The 21,122-nt window shown below is 40.1% G+C and overlaps 1 protein-coding gene across 5 annotated transcripts in view; it reads right to left on the reverse strand.

The window, feature by feature from the left end:
• The window catches only part of RPGRIP1 (RPGR interacting protein 1), a 64,688-nt gene extending 61,849 nt beyond the window's left edge, over positions 1 to 2,839 (reverse strand). For 4 of the 5 annotated variants that reach the window (XM_060096507.1, XM_060096506.1, XM_060096505.1 and 1 more), the window contains exons 1-3: positions 2,602 to 2,839; positions 900 to 1,060; positions 20 to 163 (exon numbers count right to left, since the gene is read on the reverse strand). In XM_060096507.1, coding sequence (XP_059952490.1) covers positions 20 to 163; positions 900 to 1,060; positions 2,602 to 2,839 — 543 coding nt within the window. Of the gene's footprint in view, positions 1 to 19; positions 164 to 899; positions 1,061 to 2,601 lie in introns of those variants that run through there. The other variant, XM_060096508.1, reaches the window with a different exon arrangement.
• Positions 2,840 to 21,122: the final 18,283 nt, after the last annotated feature.

The following is a 21,122-nucleotide window of genomic DNA, read 5'->3' on the forward strand; positions in this document are numbered from 1 at the left end:
GTACCATCTTTTCCTGCACCTGATAACACACGTTGATCTTGCGCTGCAGAATAAGCATGTCTCTGGTCTTTTCTAGTTCCAGTATGGTCTCTGCATGCAATACTTGCAACTCACTTAACATCTGGGACAGTTTCTTTTCTTCTTGGTTTTTTGGTTCACAGGGCTACAGAGGAAAAAGCATTGGTAAAAGGGAGTATAAATATGATAGGTATAGTAATAACTATTCTCTACAGCAGCCGTTGATAATAGTAAAATACCAGCAGCAGAATCTACTCTGAAATGTAGGAGAGGACCTGTGTTACTTTACAAGTGCTCTATCCCCTAGTTCCTCATGTTCAACAGCAGCAGTGAGTAAGTTATACAATCTCCTATGGCTGTTTGCTCTTCAGCAGATCATTGCAAGTCCTCATCTGAAAAAAATTCTAAATTTCGGGCCTCCCTGGTGGCGCAGTGGTTGAGAGTCCGCCTGCCGATGCAGGGGATATGGGTTCGTGCCCCGGTCTGGGAGGATCCCATATGCCGCGGAGCGGCTGGGCCCGTGAGCCATGGCCGCTGAGCCTGCGCGTCCGGAGCCTGTGCTCCGCAACGGGAGAGGCCACAACAGTGAGAGGCCCGCATACCGCAAAAAGAAAAAAAAAAAAAAAAAAAAAAAGAGGATTAAAATAAAAAAAAATAAAAAAAAAAAAAATTCTAAATTTTATGAGCTGTACAGTGTGGAAAAAGTCTGTGGAGCTCATGAAGCTATCTCTACTCTCAGCCTTCTCATATACTTCCAAATATTGTCCTCAATCAGGACAAAATATTGTTCAGTTAGTTTTCTAGTCCCTTCATCTTTTCAAGGGATATTTGCCAGCAATCCCTCTTGTAGAGGGGGCTTGTTTGATTAAAGGTGCTCTTACCTCTATCTGAGTGGTCTCTTGGAATAGAGCTGGGTAAGTAGCTGGTTCAGATTGCCAGTCAGGAGATTGGGAAATTGTGTCTTTATTTCGGAGGTCCTCCACTTCCTGTTTATGCTTCTGAAGCAGGTTGCTGACTTCAAGCTTCAGATCCTTGTTTTGAGCTGGGGAAAAAATAATACAGAAAGCTGAAACTCTGTAGTTACCAACAACCATATTAAAGTTGGCCCAAGTGTGAATTAAATTTTCCCACTAATGTTTAATTCATTTTATAAACTTGCCATTAGAGAAGCAATTCTCTCTTATTTCTACAAAGGGGTTCTAGCTTATTGACCCTGAGTTGACATTTGGACTCCAAAAACAAACAAAAAAAACACCTGCAGAACTGTAGTATGGAAGGGAGAACTACCACCACCACAACAAAATCAGAGCCACTTGACCGACTGGGATAGTCCAAACTTTTTGACAGCACCATTTAATTCAGTATCTCCCCAACCATTCCCCAACTCCATCTGACTTCTATGCTATTGATTCTCTGTGACACCCACCTTGACTCCGACCCTGAGTTGGAGGAAGGGAGGTTGGGCATTTGGACATTTCCATGTGTGTTTCGGGCAAGGAAGGTGATCAGCATTTAGTGTGATCATTTCAGTATCATGCATTACAGAGGAGGTTAGATTAGATTACCCACAAGACTTCACTTGTACTTCATACATACTACAAGATCCTTAGCATGCACTCCTAAGCTTTATCCTTCTATGGTTCCTGACTCTATTTTTCTTGATGTCATATTTCTTTTCCTCCACTCTTTTATGTGAATATACTAGAATATGATGAAATGTAAGTTTGATAAGACTAAATATCAAGGTCCAGCCTAGCAAAAAGAAGGGAGACAAAGGTCTCTTTGACAGTATTTAAAAACCTTCAGAATAACTACTGTGATCCAAGAATTAAGATGGGGGAAAGGGCTTCCCTGGTGGCGCAGTGGTTAAGAATCCACCTGCCCATGCAGGGGACACGGGTTTGAGCCCTGGTCCAGGAAGACCCCACATGCCATGGAGCAACTAAGCCCATGAGCCACAACTACTGAGCCTGCGCTCTAGAGCCTGCCAGCCACAACTACTGAAGCCCGAGCACCCAGAGCCGGTGCTCCACAATAAGAGAAGCCACTGCAATGAGAAGCCTGTGCACTGCAACCAAGAGTAGCCCCCACTTGCCACAACTAGGGAAAGCCTGTGCGCATCAACAAAGACCCAATGAAGCTAAAAAAATAAATTAATTAATTAAATAAATTTTTAAAAAAGACAGGGAAATAGTAGTGGTAACCAAGAGCAATAATTTGCTTCTCAATTTCAGGCATCAGATGCTAAAACAAAACAATTCGCAACCACCTTAAAATGACTGATGAGAATAAAAGGCAGAAAAATTCATTTTCAACACTTTCAATAAATTGACTGTTTAAAAACATTATAAATTAAGAGTTGGCATTCTCTCACATGGAAAGTCAATATGTAGGGATAAGTATGTGTGAGGTAGGTGTCATGCTTTCTTGATTGTGAATTTGACCTGACTGCCAGTGTTCTTATTCTAGTTGTCCAGGACCCACACAAAAATGGGATTGGAGAAATGCTGGCCCAAGTTCCCTTCTCCCAAACCAGATGTAGAGGATGCCTCATCTGAGAGAACTCTTCAGGGCTTGACCTACCTTTCTCTCTTGACAGCTGAAGTAAGACTTTTCTCTTCTCCTCCAGCTCAGCATCCAGGTGATCCTGCAACTGAGAGACTTTCTGCTGTAGCTGTTCTCCTTGCTCATTGCTCCAGTGAGGCTGATTACTGCTATCCAGCATGCTGAAAATGGGAAGCAAGTAAGGAGGGAGGGGAGAGTTGTCAGATGGACACTCAAAGGTGGGTGATATGACGTCTTTATTACACAGTTTCAGCATCTCCTGGGCCTAGTTCATCATTCATTTCCCTACCTGTTTTTTCTGCCTCTGCTTTCTCTGTAACTGTCATTTACCAAGTGCCTTGGAACTTTTGGGTCCTATTGAGGAGTTGCTTAATATTACTTCTGTTTAAGTCTCAAATAACCCCCTGGGCAAACAACACAAGTCTTATCTATTTCCCAAGGAACTTCTCCAGCATGATGGTTTTCTTTAGTTAGGGAACTGTGTACCAAGACATTCTCAGGCCTGCTAGATTAGAAATAAGTAACAGAATATTCTTCTTTTCCTTACTTCGTTCCTCTGTCTACTTTCACCAGTGGCTAGTTTAGAGAATACTTGCCTTTGAACTAGATTGTAAATTATTACACTGAAGGGCAGGAACTAAGCTTTTCAATAACTGCAGTCTGCACACCACTAACTATATCTAGCTGTCAGGGCAGACCCATCTTGAGTGTAAAAGACACATGGCCAGTTCTTGATTACCAACACAAGTGAAGTGACATTGACAATCAAGCAATTATTTCTGCTAATGTCTTTTTCCTAGTTATCATTTTAATAAATGTGGTCTAAAAACAACTTGTTAAGCTAGTACTAAGATTTCTTGGCACTTCCTGCCCATACATTACATGATGATCCAAGAAGATAATGTTATGAATAATGAAGGGAAGAGGCCAATAGTAATGTCTGCCACAGGGAGTCTTCAAAGTGGGTAATCCCCACACTACCTTATTTCACTGAGTTGAAGAGCATCAGTTGTTCCCAAGATGCTCCCATGCAACCTCCCCAATCTACCCCCTGCTGCCTTTAACTTACAAGAAGCGTGTTTAATTTTTTTAAACATAAAGGTATATTTAATTTCAAAACTACTATGTAAATATATGCTTGTGAAAAATTAAAATGATATAGAAGTATATAGAATAAAAGTGCCTCTTTGCCCTATTTCAGTCCTTTCATCTCATTAAAAGTTTGCAGATGCACACACACATGACATAAATTAGGTCACAATGAACGCATTCTTTGGCAATTTGATTTTTCTTTTAATAGTATATCTTAGGCATATAGATCTATCTCAGTTTTTACAGTTTTATACCGTTTCAACGTGGCGGTGCAACACGATTTATTTAGTCGATCCCTATCAGAAGAAATCTAGATGGTTTCCTTTTTTTTTTTTTACTATTACTAATTAAATTAACAATGTATTAATTAACATTCTTACTACACAGATCTCTTTGCACATACACAAGAGGATTTCTTTAGTTTTGATTCCAAAAAATTGGTTATGGGGGGCTTCCCTGGTGGTGCAGTGGTTGAGAGTCTGCCTGCCTGCTGATGCAGGGGATGCAGGGTTCGTGCCCCGGTCCGGGAGGATCCCACATGCCGCGGCGCGGCTGGGCCCGTGAGCCATGGCCGCTGGGCCTGCACGTCCAGAGCCTGTGCTGCGTGGCGGGAGAGGCCACAGCAGTGGGAGGCCCGCGTACCGCAAAAAAGAAAAAAAAAAGGGTTATCTGGCATAAAAGATATGCACGTTTAACATTTTTTTGATAGTGTCAAATTCCCTTCCAAAAATAGTCTGCCAATTTATGTTCTCACTAACAGTACTGAGTACCAGTTTCCCTGTATCCTTATCGAGACTAGGTATTTTTATTTTTTAAATTCGGAAGGCACTTTTCAGTAATTGTCTTTTATAACAAAAACTTGTTCTGAGATCCAAACTTGGTACTCACTTTTCTAAGAGTTTGTCATAATTGTCATTCAGCAATTTTCGTTCTTTTTCCAAATCTTCAACTCTCTCCTGAAACTAAGAATGATAGTAGAGTGCCTGAGATAAGATTTTTAAATCTATTGCCTTGCACAGGGTCTCCCTTTTTTCTGTTGCAGGGTGGGACTTGGGTGGGAGATTTTCTATGTTCATCTCCTATGTCTATGAGGATCCATTCAACTATAAAGACTTGAACCAACTGAAGGTGTGATAGAAATTTTAATTGGAATTAATGAGGATTCTCTGAATTAAATTTTCATGGTATCTGGGTTTCTACTGTTAGGGAAACAGCAGAACATTATAATAGAGAAAAGACTTCGGAGAACAGACATAAATATAATTCCCAGTTTTTCCCCTAATGGTATAATCTTGAGCAAGTTATTTAACCACTCGGAATCTCATTTTTCTTATTTGAAAAAATAGAATACCCATATTTTTGCTAAGATACACTTTTTAACATCTCTGAAATTGGAATGTCACATACAACTGATGGTATCTTTTAATTATTTGTTATTTACCTCTTTCAGTGTTATCTGCAGGATGGACACATCTTCCAGTTGGCTTTTCAAGCTCACAGCCTTCTTGCTCTCCTCCTTCAGCTCTGCCCTGAGCTCATTCACTTGGCTGAGGAGGGCATCATGGGCTGTATCCAGGATTCCCTGATTCTGGGGCAAAAGGAAAGTTGCTCTGGGAATGTTTATATCACTCAGCAGGAGGGGTCTCAAGATACAAACAACTGGAGCATTCCCTAGTGGATGTCTCCAAGAAGGGCTTTGATTTATAGTATAAATCAAATTTTGATAAATCAAAATTTGCACTGTAAATTGACATTGTTCTCCACCCTAGCATTTCTCAGGAAATACCATTTCCCTGTTAGTGAGGATTTTCCACTCTGGGAAACTGTAATTTGTCACTGGAGCCTTAATTTTCCCAAGGTTCAAATTCAACCCTGATTCTAAATTAAGTGCCACCTTTCTCAGCTGCCTTTACCTTCTAAGCTATGTGAATGCTTTTTATGATGAAATATTTCTCCTTTTGCCCCTAGCAAAGTAACATGTTAACTCTAGAAGTTAAGTGCATTTTTCTGGCAGAGTTCCCAGCATGACCATGTTCCTTCTGGTGAGGAACAGTTGTGGCTGGTCGTGTTGGGAACTCTGCCTTAGTGACTCTTAATCACAGACACTTACCTAGCTTCACCTGTACCCCACTCACAGAGGTGCAAATATTTAGTAACACCAGAGAAGGTTTGCAACAACTTTGCTATATCTTACCACCTCCCACATGCTAGAGGACTACTCTTAGGAATTTTTGAACAAATGCTATAATTCTCTGTAGCAATAGGCTGAAAAATACTATTCCAAATATTTCTCAACTCAGATCTCATATTTCAATTTTTGTGAAAACAATGCAGTATCTTCCAATAATAGTGATAGTACCATTTGTCTCAATAAAAATTATATAACATAAAAACTTTGATATAGTTAGCTAAATTCTGGTGTTATGTTATTTGAAGATGAAGATTCATTTGGGTTTCATTCCTCTGATTACTAAGAAACAGAGAGTTAAGGAATCTTTATTAAGTACCTTCTGGAGCAGAGTTTCATATGCCTGAAAGAAAGAAAAAAGTATTATTCTATTGATATATCAACTTGATGTTTATAATACAAATGTTTAAATATTTATTTTAAAAGACGTTATAAAAAATTCCCAGGGCCTCCCTGGTGGCGCAAGTGGTTGAGAGTCCGCCTGCCGATGCAGGGGATACGGGTTCGTGCCCCGGTCTGGGAGGATCCCATATGCCGCGGAGCGGCTGGGCCCGTGAGCCATGGCCGCTGAGCCTGCGCGTCCGGAGCCTGCGCGGCCGGAGCCTGTGCTCCGCAACGGGGGAGGCCACAACAGTGAGAGGCCCGCATACCGCAAAAAAAAAAAAAAAAAAAAAAAATTCCCATAAGTCAAGTCAATTTGTGTGCCTGTTTACTAATTGCTGCTCCTTTTCCCCTGCCCTAGCTTGCCAGGCAGTCCTGAATGTAATAGATGACACCATTTCTTTAAAAAGGATGAAGGGTAATTTATTCACATTTGCATTGCACTTGGTGGATTTTCTAAGAAGTATTTTATTTTCAAACTAGGTGCCATCTCTTACTCATCAGGCTTCAGAAAGGTCTCTTTCCAGTTTTAGAAATAGAAAAAACAACAATAGCCAAACTCACAACAACAGCTACAATTATTGGTTGAGTAATTACTATGTTATATGTTACTGTGTTTCATTGTCTCTTACATTATGATCATCATAATTGTTTCACATATATTATCTCATTTAATCCTTACAACAAATCTGAGAGGTATTGTTATCTAAACTTTAAAAATGAGAAACCCAAAGCTCATAGAGCTAACTTGCCCAGAATTGCACAGCTTTCAAGGGGCTGAGGCAGAACTTTACTGCAGCCTGTGTGACTCCAGAGTCTGCACTACTGACCACATTTTACTGCTAAGGGATTAAGAGGATGCAAACTTATCTTAGTATATGTGTAAGTAAGCATGACTAGAAAGGTAAATTGCTTAAAAAAACCAAATTGTAAAACCTACATTTTAGAAAATTATTCACCATTTTAGGTCATCTTTACCACTACCACTAATATGGGCAAGGACATTCAATTCAGAATGGCTTTCTCCCTTTCTTCCTTTAATGCAATGGAAGAATAGATGGATTTTAAAAAAAATCTAATTCCACAAATATAGCTATTTACCCATACAACTTTAAAATACCTTCCTTCCCAGATTTCCCATCCTTTCAGTGCTACCAAAATTAACCAAATCAAAAGAATATGAGCATATGCACAGTTCTCTACAAAACATAGGTTTGGAGTTTGGCCTTGTACAGATGCCTTTAGTCCCAATCAAAACAGACATACCAAGGGCAGCACCCGCTGTAGCTAATCTCAGTGAATGGCACCATCATTTAATCACCCAAGCTAGAGACCCAGGAGTCATCTCTCATTTCTCCTTTTCCCTCACCCACTCTACTTTGGTGATTAAGTCCGTTCTTCCACTTCCTGGACCTCTCCCAACACAGTCCTTTCTCTGTGAGCCTCTCTCACTGCCTTGGTTGGGACCCTCATCCTGCCTCCCTTGGATCACTGTACTCATCTGTTACCTCCAGTCTTGTACCAGCCAACCTATCATTCACTCTGCTGCCAGATGATATTTCCTGGTAGTTTTGTCATTTTTGAGAAGTTGAAAATTTCAGAAAAGTATAAGTACTATAATAGCAGTCATCTATAATTCTACTACTACCCAGAATTAATCATTATTAGTGCTTTATAATAGTTTCTTGAAAGTATTATTTTTTTATTAAAATGTATTTCAAAATATTTTGGACATTAAAAAAAGGCAAAGTGATCTCTTTGGGGAAAAAAATAGATCATGTTATGAACTTGCTTAAAACCTTTCTGCAGCTCTCACTGTCTTTAGGATAAAGTCTAAATTCCTGATAAGACCTCCATGACCTGATCCCTGATGTTTCTCATCTCTGTGCCGTGGCCTACACCACTCTTCCCCGGAAAGCCCTTCCCTCTCTTGCACGCTCTTTAACACCTGCCAAACTGTCAGTATTTGGCTCACGAATAGAATCTCTTATGGATCCTTTTCAGATCCTGTGCCCCATCCTCTGGTGGATCTGACTATTCTCTCTTTTGTGTCTGACCCATACCCTGTTTGTGGATAGTTGTACTTGTTTACATCTTGTCCTCTCACTCTTGTAAGTTCCTTGAAGGCAGGAGCTGTCTTAATTATCTTTTTAATCTTTGTATCCAAGTGCTTTGCACAGTTCGTGGTAGTCAATAAACGTTTATTCAATAAAAGAATGGTGCCAATCTATTATTTAGAACCTCTATGCCCTATTTCTACCGTTCAGATATGAGTTTCCGTTGTCTGGTAGTGAGAAGAGTGTGAGCCTTGATGCCAGATAAAACTGGACTCAAATCCTGCTCTGCCTCTTGCTATTTTTATAACTTGAGCAAGTTACTTAACTTCTTTGGGGCTCAGTTCCCTCATCCGTTAAACGTACTTACCTTTATGGCTGTTGTCAGGCTTAAATGAGATCATGATTCTAAGTATCTAGGACAAAGTCCGTCACATAGAAAGTGCTCAGTAATCTGGTTTCCTTCCCCTCCCCTGTGACTGCTCTTGGCTCCCCAAGTTTAATTAAACTCTGGTTGTGGTTTTTGGCTTGGAACTTAACCTGACACAAGGTAACCTCACTTAATTCCACCTTAGCAGGCAGGGCTTGAGCCTTCTTCCCAGCAGAGGGATAATGGCAAGTACTGGAAAAAGAATGGATTCTGAGTTGTAAGGCTTGGATTTGAACATCACCTATCTATTGTGTGACTTTCTTTTTTTTTAAATTTAATTTAATTTTTTTATACAACAGGTTCTTATTAGTCATCCATTTTATACACAACAGTGTATACATGTCAATCCCAATCTCCCAATTCATCACAATTGTGTGACTTTCGACAAGCAACTTAGTTTCTCTCCATTGTGGTCTCCCGTGTGTAAAGTGGAGAAAATAATACAAATCTCTTTAACTAATTGATTTTCTTCCCCCCAAAAGGCACAGCTGATGATGGCAACTCACAGCTTGAACTTCTGTTAATTGTGCTTTTGTCACTGCCAAAGAAGTATTCCTTTCATGTAAGAGCTTCTTAAGTTGAATCAGCTGTATATTCTCCTTAATGGAAGCTCTGGAGAAAGAAGACAGTGCTAAAATATCCTCTGTGAATGGACAGAGTTAAGTACTTTTCCCCCTGTGGATATGGACAGGGACACAAAGGAAGATCGTTATTTCTGAACCTAAGAGATCATGTTTTCTTTATCATTTGAAAGGTATTGGGGGAGGATGTGGGTTCGCTAGACTCTGTCTCAGAGATTCCCAATTCTAGCTGCTGTGGGATGTGGACAGTGAAGGAGGCAGTGTGGGGAGAAGTGGCAGGGAGGTATACGTGAAATCTCTGTACCTTATGCTCAATTTTGTTGTGAACCTAAAACTGCTCTAAAAAATAAAGTCTATTTTTTAAAAAGTTTTCCAGGGACTAAAACAGACCAGCCATGTAAAAAAAAAAAAAAAAAAAAAAAAAGTTTTCCAGGGACTGATGCACAGTGGGGGCTGAGAGCCCCCATCTGGTGATGAGGATGAAATAGTTTTCCTTCTATGAAGTGAAGCAGCAGACCTCTTATTATATATAAGCATCCCTTTTATGTTAATCCATTCCTTAACCACTTGGGCCTCCAGGTCTACTTCTCAGATTGAATTAATCCCAAGCATTCTCTTTTCCTCTGAGATGGAAGAAAGGTACAAACAAGAACCTCTTTTTCAGTTCATTATGGCTTGAGGCATGGAATGCCACAACCTTACCGAAGCTCTGTGGCCTTCTGAGCACACTCCAAAGAGCTTCTCTGTGCAAAATTCTCATCTTTGGACCACATTTTCTCAGAAGACTTGGGTGGTTCTTCCACTTGCATAGTATCGCTGGTCATAATGTGGGCACTGTTAGGCATGCATAGACCAGTGAGTTTAATCATAATTCTGACTTTGTTAAAAGAGATTATACTGTTAAAATTAGGAATATTAAATACAAAAAGAATTAGAAACTGCTGTTATAGGGGTTTAGAACTGGGCTCTCACATATATAAAAAGAACTTAGAGGAGTTAGTAATCTTGGCATATGTGGAGGATAAGCTTACCAAATATAGCTTTCCAGTGTCAAACAGAAATATAAGTGAATTATGACCTAAGGGGGAAAATATAAAGGGAAAGAGAGGGAATACCTTCAATTAAGGAAAGGGCCTTTATTTTCCTTTCCTTGGAAGACAAAGAGATGTTTATTTTCCATTTTTAAGCAATGAAGTTGGAATTTGACAACTTCCAAATTGGGCTGACTTTCATCTTCTCTGATTATTCTGGAAAGACTCAAAAATGGCAACATTCACTTGTTCCCTAAATGAGGTTTTTTCAATTAAAGTTGAAGGAGTAACAGCGTAGGATAAAGGAAAAGAACTCACTGTTCGCTGGGTTCACTGGATACTTCACCTCTGGCTTTTTCATTTGTCACATGTTCCTTGAATGTGGGAGGAGCTGTGTAGCTCAGCCTGTCCCTTGACTCTGAAAGTTTAGACAGAAGATGCAGACTCTGGCAACAGATTTTTCCAGAACCCCAAGTGCTAGAAATGGAACACCAAGTGCTGGAAGTAGGGAGCCTTGAGATCTGGAGGAAATCCTTATATGACCAATCATCTCAGAGGGGAGCTTCTCAGTTTTTACTCTTGCATAGATATGCAACTACTGATTTAATAAGTCAGCGAGACTACAGACTCTCAAGTAGGTCAGTATAAAGGGGAAGAAGAGCAGGGACTGTGTCTAACTCTAATGCATCATTGTCTCTAGTGCCTAGTATATAACTGGTATTCAATAATGCTGAAGTCAAACTGAATTGAAATTTAGACTTATTTAGTTTTTCTACTTCTAGCTGTTTTCACAAAGATTTTGTTGGCTCAAGGAGGGAGCTTGAAAATATAGGACTGTGCTGAACAAAACCTAACATTGAGTCCCCAGGGTTAAGACAGCCCATTCCCATGGACCTAAAACAGGGATGAGTAGGCCAGGTGAAGGAAATTTACACACAGCACTATATTTAATTCAGTGTTGGGTTCCATAGCAGCCAGAGACGCTTAGCCACTTGGGATACAGGAAGATGAAAACCTGCAGCTCCTCACTTAACAGCCTGATTTCCAGGCCTGGACTTCAGGAATAGGCTTTGACAATCTCTGAACCCATGGAATTGTATGCAAAGTTTTGTCTATGTGTATGTGCATTTTTCTTGGGAGAACGCCTAGCTTTTGATCATGGTTGCAAAGTAGTCCATTTCCCCCAAAAGGTGAAGAACCCCAGTTTTAGAGGCACAGGCCACTTAGCCCAGAGTCCCAGAGTCCCAGGAGAGGGACCTGTCTTAAGATCACTGCCGCTCACACCTAAGCAGGTCATCAAAGTTATCTCTGTTTTCTAGAGCCCGGCAGAACTTGACCAGCAAAGTTCCCATTTCCATTGTCTGATTCTCCCCTCAGCAGTACTGCATGGTGAACTGAGAACTTTGAACTGGACATCCTACTCAGGAAAAAAAGATTTTAGGGAGGTAGAAAGGAAAGAGAACAAAAGAACAAAATGGGCGTGGTGGGCGGAATAAAGCAGTAGGAGGAAAATGTGGCTGGCAAATCAATCCTTCCCAGTGTTTTGGCCCTGTCGGGGACTTGGCCCTGAGCCTCACCCCTCTTGGGTTTCTCGGTCCCCGCCGCCCCGGCGGTGTGGAGCTGTCTGTGTCCCGCGTGGACGCGAGGCTGGGTGCAACGGGGAGCAGGGGGGCCGACGCGCTGGAACTGCAGTTGCAGCCCGTGCAGCGGCGGGCGCAGGTGCTTGGGGGGCCGCTGCCGCCACCCCGCGTTTCGCCGCCGCCTCGCAGACCCCGAGAGCTGCTCCACCGCTGCCACCTCGGCCCTCCGGTCCCGGCCTGCTGCGGCTGACCGGAGCAAGGCTGTCCTCATCCTGTGGGCAAAAAGAAGCTGGTGGCTCGTGCCCTCTCCTTCTATGACAGTTACTATCTCTACAGTTTATCTGGTGGTTAATAATCTGAATTGATCTCTGATATAAACTTATGTGCTGTAGTCCACTATTTACACTTAAAAATTAATTTTCTGCCCCCTATACACTGTAACTCTTTCACAGCAGGGACATCTTGGTGTCTGTCTTTGTTCATTCTGTTGCAGTGCTCACACACTCTCTTAGTAAAAAATGAGGCAGTCTTCAGTATATTCGTGTGTATATTTATTTTTAAATTGTATACAGTTTCTTTTGTACTAGTCAATTATGGTCATTATAAAACAGAAACAAAAATACTAATTTTTAAAAGGGAGATAATTAAATATATATAGAAATTTTAATATTTACTTCTCCAGTCCCAACTGTCCACACATTCCTGTATATGTGCCCACTCTAAGGATTATTCCTCTATACCCACCCTGCTTACACTGAGCCTTACCTACAATAGATAGTCAATTACTATTTATTATCTTGACCTAAAATCATACTTTTAACCATTACCATCAGATTCTGTGTTCCCACTGCCTGCCAGTTCTGACATTTACTGACTATGTGGCCTGGGGCATGTCATTAACCTTTTGTGCTCAGTTTCCTCATCTATAAATAAAGATAAAAATAGTACCTGCTCATTGGATTGTTATGAGGATAAAATAAGTTAATATATATAAAGGGCTTTGAACAGTGATGGTGTGTTGTAAGCACTGTAGGAGTTAGCTATTATTATTACATATCATTATATCCAGATAAAGAGATCAAGGCATTAAACAGCTAGGTAACTTGCCCCAAGTCTGAGGGGATAGAATCCAATTTAGCCACTTACTATCTATAACCTCAAGTATTTTTTGGTTACTGACCAACAGACAAGGTTTTTTGGCCCATGTAACCATCTGACTTCACTGGATTCTCGAGTTCTCCACAATATAAAAGAATCTCCAATTCAGGGCTTCCCTGGTGGCGCAGTGGTTAAGAGGCTGCCTGCCGATGCAGGGGACACGGGTTCGTGCCCCGGTCCGGGAAGATACCACATGCCACGGCGGAGCGGCTAGGCCCATGAGCCATGCCCACTGGGCCTGCGCGTACAGAGCCTGTGCTCCGCAACGGGAGAGGCCACAACAGTGAGAGGCCCGCGTAACGCAAAAAAAACAAAAAACAAAAAACAAAAAAAGAATCTCCAATTCTGAAGAGTGTTGGCATACAGTGGAAGCTTACAATACTGTAGATCCTAAATGAAGCTCTGAACCACTCCTGGGGATTACCAATGAGAAAACAAAGCAATGCTCTTGATATAGGGGAATTGGTCTGACATAGCTAGTCCTCAGTGTTGTTTGGTGGCCTGGCGTTCATAACTAGGCCATGTTACTGCGCTGTTGGACATAATCTCACAGAACAACAACATCACAGAAGGCCACTCTGAGACCACGACAGAGTGATACCAAACAAGCCTGCTGCATACTTTTGTCTCAGCCCAGACAAAAACAAGTTCACTCTGCCACCTGCAGAATACCAAACGTGCTCCTCTCCTGGCTAACATGAGTGACTGCTGCTTCTTTCCCGATTACAGCTTTAGCCTCACTCTAGTCTAACCTCCCCGTAGATAAGACATTGAGATATCCAAACATAGAACTGCCCCTGCTTTCTGACAGTACCGAATCTAGAGCAAACTTCTGTTACCTTGGACCCTCCTCCAAATCACCCAACTGAAGCCAAAATCACCCAACTGAAGCCAAAATACTGTAATAGGCTCTTTCTAACAGTCTTACTGAGATGCCCATGGTGTGCACTTTTTCAAGCTACAGCAGTAATTAACCCAACTTGCCCAGCTATAGGTGTGTTCCTGGTGGTCTTTGGCTGGGAGGCATTGACACAAATATCTTCAAAATATGTCCTAGATATTAACCCCACAGTTTCAGAACTCTCATTCTGCCCGTCTATTTATCTACCCACACCCCATCTCAGATTCTTTTCCAGGTCTGCACCCAAAAGATACACTTTTGAAAGCCAATACCCTAAAGTCACTGTGTATGGTATATTTTGGAGTTAAGAGCTTTCAGCTCTGACACCCACTGGCTATGACCTTGGGCAAGTTACTTAACCTCTTTGCACTCCCTTTCATTCTTTTTTTTTTTTTTTTGCAGTACACGGGCCTCTCACTGTTGTGGCCTCTCCCGTTGCAGACCACAGGCTCCGGATGCGCAGGCTCAGCGGCCATGGCTCACGGGCCCAGCCGCTCTGCAGCATGTGGGATCTTCCCGGACCGGGGCACGAACCCGTGTCCCCTGCATCGGCAGGCAGACTCTCAACCACTGTGCCCCCAGGGAAGCCCCTCCCTTTCATTCTTAATGATGATTCTTTCATAGTATTAAATAGTATTAAATGAGTTAACACATATAAAGCACGTATAACATGCCTGCATACAGTAAATGATCAATATGATTTTTGGTAAATAAAAACCCCTTCCCTTGCCCCTGCAGCATTTGGTCCCCTGAGATTTTGGCCATTTCCCCCATCCCTGTTCTCTCTTTTGTGACCAGGGCAGAAGCCTGCCCAGTCTCTTGCTCTTTAGGTTGGAATAACTCTGATGATGCTTTATGAACTATGGCCACAGTCTATTGATGTGTCTGGCAAGAAAACAGAATAAAGCAATATTGCTTCAAAAATTATTTTTGGAGTTAACCATCCTTGACATTTGAATTGTTTTCTGGTGTAGACATCTCAGGAAAATGTATTCTTTTTGGTTTATTGTGGTGTAGGCCTGGTGTAGATACAGCTTCTAAAGACTTAAGGAGAACTCTGGGTACCTTTTGATCTCTTCCTGTTGCTTCCAAAAAAGCTCCTTCACCAACATGTGCTCTTCACGAAGACGAAACAAACTGTCCTCCAATTCTTCCCGGGTCATCCTGCTCAAGGGTAGTTGAGTCTTTATATTCTTACCTAAAGTCCCAGGAGAGGGTAAATGGAGATTATTTTTACATGTAATTTTTTAACCCATCATATCTCTCACCACATCTTGCCCAGAGGGCTTGAATCTTTTTTTTTTTTTGCGGTACGCGGGCCTCTCACTGTTGTGGCCTCTCCCGTTGCGGAGCACAGGCTCCGGACGCGCAGGCATGGCTCACGGGCCCAGCCACTCCGCGGCATGTGGGATCTTCCCAGACCAGGGCACAAACCCGTGTCCCCTGCATCGGCAGGTGGACTCTCAACCACTGCGCCACCAGGGAAGCCCTTGAATCTATTTTGAGTCATGTGTTTAAGAGGAAATTCAGGAAGTATAAGAAATGTGTACCAATGGACCTCTTTATCATTCCATGTCACTCCTGGAAGTGGAAAATCATTCCAGCATATGACTCAACCTCCTGTCTGGAAAGTATATTCTCTTTCTAAAAGTATCAAATAGGGCTTTTAGTCTACTTAATTTTTATTTTTAATCCACTCTTTTATTTTTCCTCCTCATTAGATAATTTGGACCTAGATAAGGATTGTGCCCACAACTGTCTTCAAATCCCCAGTAAGGAAAAGGATAGAAACTTTTCTTGAGTACCAAGAGTCATCGCCTTGGAGAAATTGTCCCCAAAGCTGCCTCCTTGGAATAGAGCCTCTGCTTGATCTAAGCAGAGGAAACTACAGTACACCTTTGAGTGTGTGAGTGTTCACTAGTCTAGAGTCAGCTCTGATCTTGTAGCAGCCATTCTAAAACCCAGAGCTCAAAATACAGCTCCTTCCCTGGAAGAAAGAGAGCTCAGAACCTTAGTCTCAGAACCACCTAAGCTACCACTGCCACCTCTCCAATCTATCCTTTGGAAATGATGAAATGTAAGTTTTAAAAATAATAACTTTATTGAAGTATAATTGACATGTATCACCCTGAACATAAAGTGTAAAATCTGATTAGTTTTGACATAGGTATGTATCTGTGAAACCATCACCACAATTAAGATAATGAACATATAAAAGAAGAAAAAAAAGATAATGAACATATCCATCATTGCCAAGTTTCCTTGTGCCCCTTAGCAATCCGTTCCTCTCCACCCCATCCTAGCCCCAGCCCACACCTTTGTTCCCAGGCAACCACTGATACATATGTTTTATGTCACTTCAAATTAGTTTCCATTTTCTAGAATTTTATATAGTTCGAATCATCCATTATATACCCAGTGGTTTTTTTTTTTTTTTTTGGAGCGGGGGATGCCCCAAACCAGGGATTGAACCCGCGTTCCCTGCCTTGGAAGTGTGGGGTCTTAACTGCCGGACCTCCAGGAAAGTCCCTTTTTTTTTTTTGTCTGACTGCTTTCACTCAGGAGTATTATTTTGAGATTCATATGTGGTGTTTCATTTATCAATAGTTCCTTTTGATTGCTGGTAGTATTCTGTATAAACCATAATTTATTTATCCATTTACTGTTGATGGACATTTGGATTATTTCCAGTTTTTGGTTATTACAAACAGAGCTACTATAAATATCTGTGTATAAACCTTTGTGTAACATATGTTTTCATTTCTCTGGGTATATACACAGGAGTGAAATAGTTGGGTCATAAGGTAGGTACATGTTTAACTTTTTTAAAAAATTGCCAAACTGTTTTCCAAAGGGATTATACCATATTATATTCCCACCAGCAGGGTATGAGAGTTCCAGTTCCTCTACATCTCATCAACACTTGGTCTTTTTAATTTTAGCCATCCTAGTGGGTATATAGTGGTTTTAAGTGTATTAATTTGCATTATTAATTTACATTTCCTTAATGACAAATGATGTTGAACATTTCTTGTGTGCTATATGCTATCTGCATTTCTTCTTAAATAAAGCGTGTTCAAATCTTTTGCTCAGTTTTTAATTGTTGGATTTTTAAAAATATTTTTATTGTTGAGTTGTAAGAGTTCTTTGTAAATTCTGAATATAAGTTCTTTGTTGTATATATGTTTTGCAGACTTTTTTTCTCTCAGTCTGTGTCTTGAGTTGATCCCTCTAGGCAAGAAGCCATCCTACTGCCTAATTTTGAAGGACCTCTTTATGCTAGGATAGGAATGAGAGAAGATGAAAACAGAGTGGGTAATAGCATGTGTAATCATTGCAGATGAAAATCATGCATATGAAGGAGAAATCTTTAGGTGAGATGAATTCATGGAAGTCAGGGATCTGGCTAGTCTCTGATTCTATTCCTTCCTCCAGCGAATCATTAACCCTCCTGACCCAGATTAAGTCAGCTGTGTCTCAGATATCTTCCTATGAGGCTAAGACTTCCCACACAATGACTTTCTATGAATAGTCTTGTCTGATTAAATGACACTGAAAGACTGTTTGTTCAGTTAATGACACAGTCTTCCCAAGTAGAGAATATTATCTAAAGGAGTTTGGATCTCTATCTATTCAATCTATTTGGTCTCAAGAAGACCAGCATCACGCCAGCAATTCCTGATTCAGGCAAGTCATCCCCCTCCTCCTTTTTTCCAGTAACCGATCTCTCCCCTCCTGCAATACAATCCCTGCATACGAATGATTTAACCTTTTGGAAATCAAGTAAAACTCTCAGGCCTTGGGCCAGGTGCTTGGCTTCCCTTCTGGAGACTTCTTTTCCCCATCTATCTCACATGAACCAACTAGCTTTGGCTCAGCTAGACAGGTTAGCCATAATTGCCACTAGGGTTTATTCATCCTCATATGTTATAACATCTTCGAATTATTTTGTTCCTAAAAGAAAAGCAATAAATAATGTCTCTTTCCTTTCTTTTTTTTTAACTTGAAATATAGTTGATATACAATATTATATGTTATAGGTGTACAATATATAGTGATTCACATTTTTTTTCACAATTTTTAAAGTTCATTTATTTTCTTACGATTCTTTTAATAAGTTTTTATTTTGAAATAATTTCAAAATTACAGAAAATTTGCAAGAATAATACACAGAACTCCAATATCCCCTTCACTTAGATTCCACAATTGTTACCTTTTACTTCATTTGCCTTATCCTATTCTTTCTCTCTCTTTCTACATATATATATGTTACATAATATATAATATTACATATATTTTCTACATATTACTTTTTGGAACCACTTACAAGGAAATTATAGACACGATGTCCCATTACTTCTAAAGAATTCGCTGTATATTTCCTAAAAAGAAGAACATATGTACATAGGCACAGTATATCCATCAAAATCAGGAAATTAACATTAATATCATTTTACCATCTAACCCATAGATCATTCAAATTTCAACAATTCAGGACCATGTGTTGCATTCGATTGCCATGTCTCTTTAGTCTGCTTCACTTTAGAATAGTTTTTTTAGTTTCTCCTTGTCTTTCATGACTTTGACATTTTAAGAGCACAGAGTAAAGGCCAATTCCTTTGTAGAATGTCCCTCAGTTAGGGTTTGTCTGATGTTTCTTCATAATGGGTTCAGGTTATGCATTTGGGGCAGGAATCCCACAGAACTGAAGCTATACTCTTCTCAGTGCATTATATCAGGAGGCACATAATGTTGGTATCTCCACCAGTCTCATTACCATTAATGTTAACTTCAGTTATTGGTTGAGAGGGTGTCTGATAGTTTTGTCTACCATAAAGTTAATTGACAAGTCTTTTTAAAACCTATTAACTAATAATTATTTTGTGAGGAAATAATTTTACATTGTATATTATGACAACATTGTATGACATTAAACTTTTAAATTATGACATTATAAAATTTTCACCTATTAGCTTTAGCATTATTTAATAATTCTTGCCTGAATTAATTATCACTATCATGGTCACCAAATGGCGAGTTTCTAATTCCATTATTCCTTCTACGTTTATTAGTTGGCATTCTACTATAAGAGATTTCCCTTCACTGTTTATTAATTCATCTGTTTATTTATATCTGTATGATCTCATGGATTTCTGTTTTATTCAATGGGCTATAATCCATCAATATCATTACTCCTTTTGATGCTCAAATTGTCCCAGATTTGGCCAGTGTGAGCCCTTCCAGCTGGTTCTGGTGTCCTTTAAAAATATCTCTATGATTTTTTGAGAACTTTCATATTTTCTGGCACAATAAGATATTCTAGGCTCACCTTGTGCTTTCCCTACCTGAGCCTCTGGTACCTGTTGGTGGAGAATGGTATGTAAAAGCCAAGATCTGGGTATTATGCGTTCTTATGCCTATGTCCTCTCAGTTGACAGAGTCAGGAAGTGTACGTGTATGTACACAGGTGTGTGCATGGGCACACACACACACACACCACACACCTATATCTATTTCTATATGCTAGAAACTATGAGTGCACTCTGATACCTTCATATAAAATCCAAAATCACATGGTTTATTCTAGCCTTGTCTCTTCCCATGTTTGCATCTTTCTTCTCAGTGACAAACAAGCTCCCACTATCCTCAATATATTTGAATGAAATTAGTCTCCCAATTATGTGGTCAATCTTTTTATCCATGGCACTGCTGAAACATACTGGCTTGTGCCAGCTGAGTGGCCCACTGATTCATACCTGTTTGCAATGGCAGAGAAGTACCCCATCAGTTCTGGTAGTGTACTGGCCAAGAATTTTTTACATTATATTGTGTCCTGTTCTTTTTCTTTCTCTTCTAAATTTTATAATGTCAACATTTTTAGTTATACAGTTTAACCGTACCACAAATACCTTTATTATTTTCTTTTGGAATTTTAAATATGTACTATAAAATATTCCCTTAATGTGGTTTTATCTGTATATGATCAAACATTTTTCTTCTTCCAGAGCAGAGTTTCTAAGATAAATTCAAGATTGCTTAGAATGAAAAAAAAAAGATACAACTTCCAAACCAATGAACTTAAAAATGATGCAGCTGATTTCCTTAACTTAACAGGAAAGTATGGTCACTAGAAAGAAAATTTGTAACATGACCAGAAATCTTTATGAAAATCTTCATTTACAGCAAGCACTTTACTTGGTTTACTTTTAGCTATTTCATAAATAACAGAAGGGGAATTGGACACAGTTTGTAATGACACCTAGAAAAGTTTCTTTTCCCACAAATCAAATGTGTAAAACCTTTGCTTTGGCATGTTCTTCCATACTTCCTTTGCTGTGCTGAAGAAATATTGAGTTCTTTTAAATTTTTGGTTGTGTGGATGGTCTCCAAACGGACTGAATGCTCTAGATGATTATTTCCTGCACAGGGTTTTCCTGTCAGTAGTTCTATGACTTTTCCAACTTTGACAATGATCTCAGCCAGTTCATGTTTCATATGCTTTGTTCATGGTATTAACAGTTTAAACTTTGAGAAGCACAAAATCCCCAGTTATGCACTGTTAAAAGACATCAGGAACATAGTAGATTTTTCACTTATTAAAATATTATGATCTAGCTTTCTCCTCTCTTCAAACCTGCAGGTACCTGCTTCTGAACCTAATGGTTTGGAAATTCTTCATATCTTCATCTTCAGGATCAATGGAAAGCTAAGCAGGACGTGTATACTGATCCAGTCCTCAGGAAGTCAACATCAAGTCCAACACCTTTAAAAATTTTGCTGAACTTCTGCTCCAGTTCTGAAGTCTCAATTCTTCTTCAAACTGCTGACATTTAAAAATACCTCCCAGAGATCAGCCAAGATGGCCAAGTAGAAAGACCCTGACCTCACCTCCCCTTACAGTCACACCCAAATCACAACTATCCGCAGAACAAGTATCAATTAAAAAGACCAGAACCTACAAGGAAAGATGTTCTACAGCGAAAGAAAACCAGAAAAGAACTTCTACAAAGACATAAAGAACCATGACGACAAGATGGATAGGGGCATGGTATAGTCAAGTCTCATACCCTCAGGTGGGTGACCCACAAACTGGAGAATAATTACATTGCAGAGGTTCTCCCAAAGGAGTGAGAGGTCTGAGCC

Source organism: Mesoplodon densirostris, chromosome 4 (genome assembly GCF_025265405.1).
Source record: "Mesoplodon densirostris isolate mMesDen1 chromosome 4, mMesDen1 primary haplotype, whole genome shotgun sequence".
In the NCBI taxonomy this organism is placed as follows: domain Eukaryota; kingdom Metazoa; phylum Chordata; class Mammalia; order Artiodactyla; family Ziphiidae; genus Mesoplodon; species Mesoplodon densirostris.